At 39.1% G+C, this 10332-nt stretch overlaps 1 protein-coding gene across 1 annotated transcript; it reads left to right on the forward strand.

Annotated features, from left to right (window-relative positions):
- Positions 1 to 3572: 3572 nt before the first annotated feature.
- LOC110880973 (probable DNA-directed RNA polymerase subunit delta) lies at positions 3573 to 4007 on the forward strand. Its single transcript, XM_022129380.1, has one exon. The coding sequence runs from the start codon at positions 3573 to 3575 to the stop codon at positions 4005 to 4007; it is 435 nt and encodes a 144-aa protein (XP_021985072.1).
- The last annotated feature ends 6325 nt before the right edge of the window (positions 4008 to 10332 follow it).

The raw sequence follows: 10332 nt of genomic DNA on the forward strand, positions 1-10332 counted from the left end.
TTTAGTGGTTGGCATAAGAAAAATCCATTCGTCACGCAATTTGGATCGTTTTTCGCACTTATGCGCATTCCATCGTAATTAACCGAACATCGAGGTCGTACGACTAAACGAGCCAACATCCGGCATATTTTTGAGCATGTTTCATGTCCACTGTGACAACCCGTAACTTCAGGGTACAAACCGTTTGTTTTGTTTTTATAAATCAAATCTTTTGCTTCTTTTATTTGATGAATTAACCAAATCCTTACCGTGTAGTACCGACCTGAACCATTTGAACCAAAACACTTGACTCGCTTGCTGATCCAACCCACTTGCATAGCTCGAAAACTTATGGGGCCCGAACCTTAGCTTGATCACTATTCATCTTATAATTAATTAATTAATACTTCATTAGTTGGTTTTGTTAAAAAATATATATATATATATATGTATATAATAATAATAATAATAAACTACATAAGTAATCAAAACCCAACCCTAGTTTCCCACCCCATGTGCAGTAAGGTCGACATGCAAAAACAACCACCTAGCAACTATTATATGTTGCTGTTTTACTTTGTCATCGGCCCACCCCAACCAAAACTTTCTTTCGGCCCAAGCAACATCTAACCGCCACACTTGAAATATATATTGTGCATGGAAGCATAATAGATGAATAACGAAACAAAAGGAAAAACCCTACCCGCTGTCTTCCTCATCGCCCCTTTATCCGGAATCCAGCAACAAACCAGCCGCTACTATCTTCTTCTCCGGCGAGTTTGACCTTTGACGAGCACCGGTAAGATCTCAATCTCTCTTTCTCCCGTCCGTAGTTCTAGTTCAAAGACTCGTCACGGTTTCGGTTCGAGTTGTAAATTCATGATTATCTACTACCATACTTGACTGTGTATATGCTTTGTGAACTTGTTTAATGAGCGTAAATCTGCATGCATATGTAACCATAGGTATGATGAGTATAAAATTATATATGTGTGATGCTATGTATGAACGTGATAGTCTGAACGGACATAGCCGTGGATTTCATGATGGTGTAGGCACGAAACGGATTAACGGCGCCGAGAATATGTGAACGAATTATGCGTCGGTAGTTGAGTGTTTTCATGCAATTATTAAATAGCCATACGTGTACAGCGATGCATGGAACTTCCGGTTCGAGTTCGTGTTTTTGGTATGGGTATGTGGTGATATGTGTATGTCGAGATGAATAGAATGTGTTTGTAAGTAACAGTTAATATGTTGATATCATTATGTGCTTATGTAAGTATGATAACTTGTAGATATTGAAGTTAGTTTACTGCTAATATATGTGAAAGTATAAGGGTATGTTAGGGTGAACCAAGTGTATGCGTAGATGATAGGACTGTAGTTTACACATAAAAACCGTCGGAGAGGTTTAAACGCGTATGAGTGTATGCTCGTAACCGGTCACACACTTCGAATCCAGGTTAGATTATCACCACCTGTAGGGGTGATGTTGGATTAAGATGTAGAAGTTGTGGATGGTCCTTGTTATAATTTGATGTGGGAAGGAATGATTTATTATGTGCTGGAGTTTTTGGTGTGTTTAGCAATATTCTGTTCAAGATAATACTTTTGTCACATTCAAAACCCTTTGATTTAGACAATGATAATGTAGATGAGAATTGTAATATGAGTAATAAGATGGCTTGAAACGTGATCTTTCATAGAATGTACAACTCCATTAGCCAAAAGTACAACCTGGTTATGCACACTTGAATGTTTAAGATAATAGACGATCTTAGATAATTTGTTTAAAAGCAATAAGGTGATGATGATTCTGAATGCATGAGTCCATGATACATAGTATATGAATTAGAGAAATCAAGGTAGAATGCAAGTCTGGGGAGTGTCGCACAGTAATAGGTTGAGGTGCACACATACCGACAAAATTCATTAAAGTTGCACTAGTTTTGACCCCACATGTTGGGCGAATAGAATAAAAAGGGACCAAGATGTATCGTGATTGTTTAGGTGGTCCACATGCCTTAGGCTATGATATATTATGTGATTTAATTATGAATACATGTAGTTATGTGATGTGTGGGACCTGGTATGCTGTTTGATCTGTAATGTGTGCCAACACGTGAAATACTTGTATATGAATCTGATTAAAACTTGGTGACCATAAATAGGACGTGATTGACCAACCCTGACTGCTAGCTATTTTCTTTTAAGAGTCCAACCGAGCAACCAAAGGTGAGTTCACACAGCCAAGGCATGGGTTCCCAGGGTGGGAATGGGTTGGATTATTTATTTGTGTTTACCTAGCACATGGAACTTAGTTATATGGTCCTCGGGTGAGAAAGGGTTATTGATAAGATACAACTCGACTAATGGTACCAAATTGAACTGATCTTCGCACACACGCCAGGGTTGGCCGCGATATTATGACTAATCTTCGCATACATGCCTAGGAAGGCCGCGAACTATACTCTAAACTTCGCATACATGCCAGGGTGGCCGCGATACAAACATACCTAGTCTAGAATACTTGGGAATTTTCCCTAGTCATCGCACACATGCCTAGAAGGCCGCGATATGAACTAATACGATACATGACTTAACGAACGAACACAAGGCTTACTTTACTATTACTATTACTGAACTGTTTACTGTGAACTCGCTCAACTAGTTGTTGACTCTCTGCTGCATGCCTTGCAGGACCTTAGGTACTTATGGAGCTTGCACAAAGAGGAGCAGGTCGTTGTGGGATACTGATCTTACACGTTATGATAAACAATTGAACTTATAACTTTACTTTGGGTTTTCATATTATGCTTCCGCTACTTAATTTACGTTTTGTTGAACATCAATCATGTCGTGATGAATTACATTAACTACTTTTAATATTAGATGCTATGTTCGATATGATTGGTGGCTTGATCCTGGTCATGTCACGCCTCCAAGCGGTGGTACTCCGTGTGCGGATTTTTGGGGGTGTGACAGATTGGTATCAGAGCCATTGGTTATAGAGAACTTGGTTTTAATATGGGAAAACGTTTTTATTAAAACCAGACTATAACCAGAACAGTGCTCTCAACGATCCACAACGACGCTTCGCTCCACGTGCAAGACTCAACACCATAGGTGGTATGGTTTATACTTATATTGCCTGTTTATTTGTTGCATAGTGCATTGTTTATGGTACGCATAGTATTATCGCAACTGTTGATTGAAACCTTGTGTGCTTACCCTTTTCTGTCATTCTTTGTCTTCCCTTTCTGCGTCAATACCCTCTTTTGGGTACATTGTGAGTGTGCATTCTTTCATTTAACTTGCGTTACGGCATCAACCCGACAGGCATGTCTGCACCGTCCGCATCTTTCGACCAATCCTAGGCGCCAGGGAAGGCACCCACTGCTACTCACTCACCCCCGCGTCAGGTGGAGATGCGTGCGGCTTATAGGAAGAGACTCGCGCAGGGTGAGGAGTCGTCCTCCCGACCTACGCATGCACTACCAGTTAACTCGCTTAGCGCCCAGGCCGAATCTGCTGTGAATAAGGCCCTCCGAGATTATAACCAGATTTTAATAGAACAAAACCAAGTCTTAATGGAGCAAAATCAGAAATTACTAAAAAGGGTTGCTACCCTAGGAGGGCGAGTGGAAGCTCAGGAGAAGCAGATACAGGAACTTAATAGGAGAACTACTGATTTGAAGGCAGAAGCCCTAAAAGGGCGCGAGGTACAAGGACTGATAATGAGAGACGCTCGAGTGGATCATGAAAGGCTTAACTCGCATGCCGAAAGGCTAGGTATGATGAATTGGAGGGTCCATCAGTTGGAGGAAGCCCGCTTCGCACCTGAACCCGAGCAAGCCCCAGTCCCGACACCTCCCGAGCCAGAAGCGGAAGAGTCTAATGAAGAACCGGAAGAGGTTCCGGAGGAAGAGCCGGAAGAGGAGGAAGAAGAGCCGGAGGAGGTCCCGGATAATGACGGAGACGATGATGATGGTAGTGACCTCGGGGATGGAGACGTGGACGACTGACTCGTCTTCCACTCATTTATCTAGTTAGTTTTCTTTCAGTTGTTTTTGTGTAAACAATCGTGGTGATTAAAACTTTTGCGAACATTCGATGTAGCGACTTATATGGTTTAATTTGAATGGATTTCCTTATGTTATTGTTTTTAAGTATATTTCTTGTACTGAGTTGTCACCTTACCTCTTTTCCCACTTGCACTACAAGAGTCACATCTTTGACTCTACGACAGTTACCTTAATTATAGTAAACCTCTCACTAGCCTTTGTACTAACCGGTGCCTATTGGTTGATGCAATGCCTCTTGTTCGAGTTCGTTGGAACTCCCATCGTGGCCCAGAGTTCACCTGGGAACGAGAAGATCAAATGAAACTCAGGTATCCCCAGTTGTTCGGAAACAGTGTAACCACTACTGAGGCTGAAGCTACTACAGAATTTCGGGACGAAATTTCTTTCAACTTGGGGATGATGTGACAACCCGTAACTTCAGGGTACAAACCGTTTGTTTTGTTTTTATAAATCAAATCCTGTGCTTCTTTTATTTGATGAATTAACCAAATCCTTACCGTGTAGTACCGACCTGAACCATTTGAACCAAAACACTTGACTCGCTTGCTGATCCAACCCACTTGCATAGCTCGAAAACTTATGGGGCCCGAACCTTAGCTTGATCACTATTCATCTTATAATTAATTAATTAATACTTCATTAGTTGGTTTTGTTAAAATATATATATATATATATATATATATATATATGTATGTATATAATAATAATAATAATAATAATAATAATAATAATAATAATAATAATAATAATAATAATAATAATAATAATAATAATAATAATAATAATAATAAACTACATAAGTAATCAAAACCCAACCCTAGTTTCCCACCCCATGTGCAGTAAGGTCGACATGCAAAAACAACCACCTAGCAACTATTATATGTTGCTGTGTTACTTTGTCATCGGCCCACCCCAACCAAAACTTTCTTTCGTCCCAAGCAACATCTAACCGCCACACTTGAAATATATATTGTGCATGGAAGCATAATAGATGAATAACGAAACAAAAGGAAAAACCCTACCCGCTGTATTCCTCATCGCCCCTTTATCCGGAATCCCGCAACAAACCAGCCGCTACTATCTTCTTCTCCGGCGAGTTTGACCTTTGACGAGCACCGGTAAGATCTCGATCTCTCTTTCTCCCGTCCGTAGTTCTAGTTCAAAGACTCGTCACGGTTTCGGTTCGAGTTGTAAATTCATGATTATCTACTACCAAACTTGACTGTGTATATGCTTTGTGAACTTGTTTAATGAGCGTAAATCTGCATGCATATGTAACCATAGGTATGATGAGTATAAAATTATATATGTGTGATGCTATGTATGAACGTGATAGTCTGAACGGACATAGCCGTGGATTTCATGATGGTGTAGGCACGAAACGGATTAACGACGCCGAGAATATGTGAACGAATTATGCGTCGGTAGTTGAGTGTTTTCATGCAATTATTAAATAGCCATACGTGTACAGCGGTGCATGGAACTTCCGGTTCGAGTTCGTGTTTTTGGTATGAGTATGTGGTGATATGTGTATGTCGAGATGATTAGAATGTGTTTGTAAGTAACAGTTAATATGTTGATATCATTATGTGCTTATGTAAGTATGATAACTTATAGATATTGAAGTTAGTTTACTGCTAATTGTTGGGTCTATAATGTGTAGTCTAATGTTATCAATGAATCAAGTTAACAAAGTCAACGCCATCAAGTCAAAGTCAACGCGCAAGTCGACACGGGAAGATCGAAGAAAGATATGGCGTGTGGAAGTTCGAGATTCGATAGTTATAATGCTTTGGATAATTGAATATATTTTGAGTAGTCAAAATATATTTATTATCTTGTTTAATGAGTTTTCATGTTTAGTGCTATTTTTAGTAAGTTATTATCTCTAGGGGCTTAATTGTAATTAACCTAAAATGGTAAAGGCTATAAATAGAATGAGATGATTAGGGTTTAGCAAGGACACACTTTTCTAGAAGATTTGGGGGCTAATTGTATCATCATTTGTGCAAATCAATCTAGTGGGTTTTAAAGCTTGATTTTGAGTGTGTTCATCTTGATTTCTTTATCAAAATCAGATTTTTAGCTCGATTTGATCCTATCAATTTGGTATCAGAGCCTCGGTGGCTCATTTCAGTTTCGGATTGGTCGATTTTTCACCGGAAATCCGCCGGAGACGTTAAAATGGAGTGTAGATCTGTGTTTTGATGCATTTTCAGATCTGGCGAATTTAATTGTTAATCCAACGATTTTATTCTTCAAGGTTTAGAGAGAGTAACAGAGTAGGGAAATAGATCGGGAGAGAGTTCATTATTTCCTATGATTTTTCTTCGTTCCGGTAACGGTGGGGCACTGAGTTAATGAAAGTTGTCCGCAAAATCCGTTTGATGATGAATATGGTTTGTCGATTTTTGTTTGAACGTGGTGTGATGCAGGTTGGTGCCACCGATATATGCAACACGTTTCAGATTCAGTTTTGGTTTTCAAGTCACTTGTGATTTTCGGCAGCTTAGAGTGGTCGCAGGTAACTGGTGATTTTGTGTCTCTCGAGTGGCGAATGGTTTGCTCAATGTTTGGCGGTTGGTTTCCGGTGAACTGGGTGGTGACATAAGGTGGTTTATGTTACGATGGACAGAGGCGGATGAAGGTGGTGCACGGTAAATGGATGAAGATAGCTTTGAGCAGGTGTAAGATAGAAAGCCGGCTGGTTGGAGATGATTAGTCTTCTTTTGTGTGGCCGGAGATGGAGTTTTCCGGAGATGGCGTTTGCCTTTGGATGTTGTCGGCTAGGGTTTCAGGTACACCGTACACATGAAATGATTGGGCCATGATTAATCTCTTGGGCTTTGTGCTTTATTTGTTATATTCAAGTTAATACAATATGGTGGAGCCCAAAATTGATTAATAGAATGAATGCTAGCCGTAATGTCTCATGATTATTCTTGGCCATGCACATGTTGGATGGGCCCCACTCAAGATTATTCCAAATTCACCTCATGATATGTACACGCTAGGAATTCTGTATGGTTGAAATGTTTTATTTTTTTTGGGGACCCACATGAAAGTACCAGCCACCAGGTATGTGGCATTTCTTTTGATTGGATTTTTATCATGGGTTAAGGTATGATTCGGCCATTAGTTTGTGTTGGTTTTTTGTCGGGTCTTATTTTCAAACGGAATGGGTTTAATTTCCTTGGTTTTGGATTGGAAATTGAATGGGCTTTAATATATTCTGTTGGGCTGATTAGGGGTGAGTTATACGGATGTTGAGCTGCGCCTTTTCCTCACCGACTGTTCTCGTTTGAGGTCCATAGATTCAGGTTCAGGTTTGAATGGTGGACTTGTTAAGCATGTGTTAGCTATTTTGGTCATTTGGACTTGGAGTAGTTTATGTGGGTCTGGCCACTTTGTGGGTTTGTTCCTTTGATGAGTTATTGGATTTAAATTGTTTTGATGGGCCGGGAGTACAAGATTATTTTATGGGCCAGCGACTTTGATGAGTTTCGTGTTTTTGTCACCAAAGAAATTATTGGCGACTTTAGCGGTGAATCAGGAGCTAAACGCAATCTGACAGAATTGAAGATCTTCACAATGAAGTTGATTATTTAATTTTTATCATTGGAGTTCGAACCCTATCATATGCCTATTACAATTGTATCTTCAAAAGTAAGATAAGGAGCTTTGATCGACAAAATATAGGAGGGTCTACGTTTGCGGGGGAAAACGACAATGAACATTTTGAGTATTTAGCCGATTTGTGAAGATTCAAAGACGACGTCGGATTTAATTTTGAAGATCATTTGAAAAATTGATAGCATCATTCTCGGGGGAATATTGTTGGGTCAAATTGGAGAATGATATTATCAATTATGACGGCTTTAGTTTAGCTATTTTATCGTTTATATTATGTGGCGTTTTTAGTTATTTTAGTCGGACATTTTAGCGTTTTTATTGGTTCTCCAAGCAAGAGGCGGCTTGCTTGGAGGACAAGGCTCTGGGGATTTGAATAGTAGAGTAAACCTCATTTGTGAGGTGTGCATTTGTGAGCCACCACACCGGGGGAGCTCACTCGGGGTGGATTATCTTGTATGTTCTTATCCAATCAATGAAACTTTCTATTTCTATGTTCCAATCCTTAAAGTTTCTATTTTTATTGTTTATTGTCGATTGTTCTTCGCTCGAATCACCCGTCTCACTATTATTCACCGAACCGAAGCTGAAATCGGATCGTTACGGACCTATCAATTTGGTATCAGAGCGGAAGTACTGACCTGTTCACCAAACTATCTGTCTTAGCCCTCGGTAGTTCTTGGGATCTCTGTTGTACGAAAGTACAGACCTGATCTCCGTTCTATCATTGAAGAGAATGAAACCAATATACTCACCTGTTATGAGGAACCTTTGTGCATACCTTGATCGCGGGGGTATGTCCTGACGTGGGACTCACGGGCGTAATGTTTTCTATTCTAAATAGCATGTGTGGGGGCCATCGAATTTTTGTCAATATACCCAAAACATGATAATTAATCACCGGATGTATGTCGAAAGAATGGCGCATGGATTTAAGCGGACAAACATACCAGCAATCGTTCTTGAGTCGTAGCTATCCTAAAGAAAGTTGAAGTGTTGCTAGACTTTTCAAGTTGGTATGATCTCGTATTTGATCAGATCTATATCTCAAAGGTTGAAAGTTAAAAATAAAAAAAAATGTTAAAAAAAATCTAAAATCCAAAAATATTTTTGATTTGTGTACAGTTGCTTTTCTAAGTCTTCCATATCACATCAATCGTGTCTCAAACCGCTTGAGATACACTTTCCATTACACACTACAGATGAATACGGTTTTGTCTGTGCTTTGAATCAGTCTAAAAGAAAATGTGGAGTTGTGTTTATGTCTGTGAACAGGTTACTTTGACTATTTGCTGCAATGATGGCCGATCATCAATTGAGCAAGATACCAAACCAAAGCACCTGTTTCCCTAAAGATTACAGAAGATACCAAGCTAGAAATCCTCCTCCTACGTCTTCTGATTCACTCAAGCTAAAGAGAGTTGAAAAAGGTTATTCCTGTTTGTCAAAGATGAAGCATGCAAAAAGGGGGAGCTTATCCAGATAAAGTATTCAAAGTGCAAAGTGTCGAAAGAAAATCTTCAGTGAAGAATATTTGGAAAGCATCAGTCTAGGGGGAGATTGTTGGGTCTAAAATTGAGACTGAAGCTTGCCAAATTGAAGATAACAACACGCATGAAGTTGATGGTTCTAAAGATGACGCAAGAGTTTGATAACATTAGCCTAAGGGGGAGATTGTTGGGTCTAAAACGTGTAGTCTAATGTTATCAATGAATCAAGTTAACAAAGTCAACGCCATCAAGTCAAAGTCAACGCGCAAGTCGACACGGGAAGATCGAAGAAAGATATGGCGTGTGGAAGTTCGAGATTCGATAGTTATAATGCTTTGGATAATTAAATATATTTTGAGTAGTCAAAATATATTTATTATCTTGTTTAATGAGTTTTCATGTTTAGTGCTATTTTTAGTAAGTTATTATATCTAGGGGCTTAATTGTAATTAGCCTAAAATGGTAAAGGCTATAAATAGAATGAGATGATTAGGGTTTAGCAAGGACACACTTTTCTAGAAGATTTGGGGGCTAATTGTATCATCATTTGTGCAAATCAATCTAGTGGGTTTTAAAGCTTGATTTTGAGTGTGTTCATCTTGATTTCTTTATCAAAATCAGATTTTTAGCTCGATTTGATCCTACACTAATATATGTGAAAGTATAAGGGTATGTTAGGGTGAACCAAGTGTATGCGTAGATGATAGGACTGTAGTTTACACATAAAAACCGTCGGAGAGGTTTAAACGCGTATGAGTGTATGTTCGTAACCGGTCACACACTTCGAATCCAGGTTAGATTATCACCACCTGTAGGGGTGATGTTGGATTATGATGTAGAAGTTGTGGATGGTCCTTGTTATAATATGATGTGGGAAGGAATGATTTATTATGTGCTGGAGTTTTTGGTGTGTTTAGCAATATTCTGTTCATGATAATACTTTTGTCACATTCAAAACCCTTTGATTTAGACAATGATAATGTAGATGAGAATTGTAATATGAGTAATAAGATGGCTTGAAACGTGATCTTTCATAGAATGTACAACTCCATTAGTCAAAAGTACAACCTGGTTATGCACACTTGAATGTTTAAGATAATAGACGATCTTAGATAATTTGTTTAAAAGCAATAAGGTGATGATGA

The sequence above is a fragment of the Helianthus annuus genome, chromosome 10 (assembly GCF_002127325.2).
Source record: "Helianthus annuus cultivar XRQ/B chromosome 10, HanXRQr2.0-SUNRISE, whole genome shotgun sequence".
Classification (NCBI taxonomy): Eukaryota; Viridiplantae; Streptophyta; class Magnoliopsida; order Asterales; family Asteraceae; genus Helianthus; species Helianthus annuus.

Excerpts from the sequence above, each read along its gene's own strand:
- LOC110880973 (XM_022129380.1), top strand. The coding sequence starts at position 3,573 with ATGGAGCAAAATCAGAAATTACTAAAAAGGGTTGCTACCCTAGGAGGG.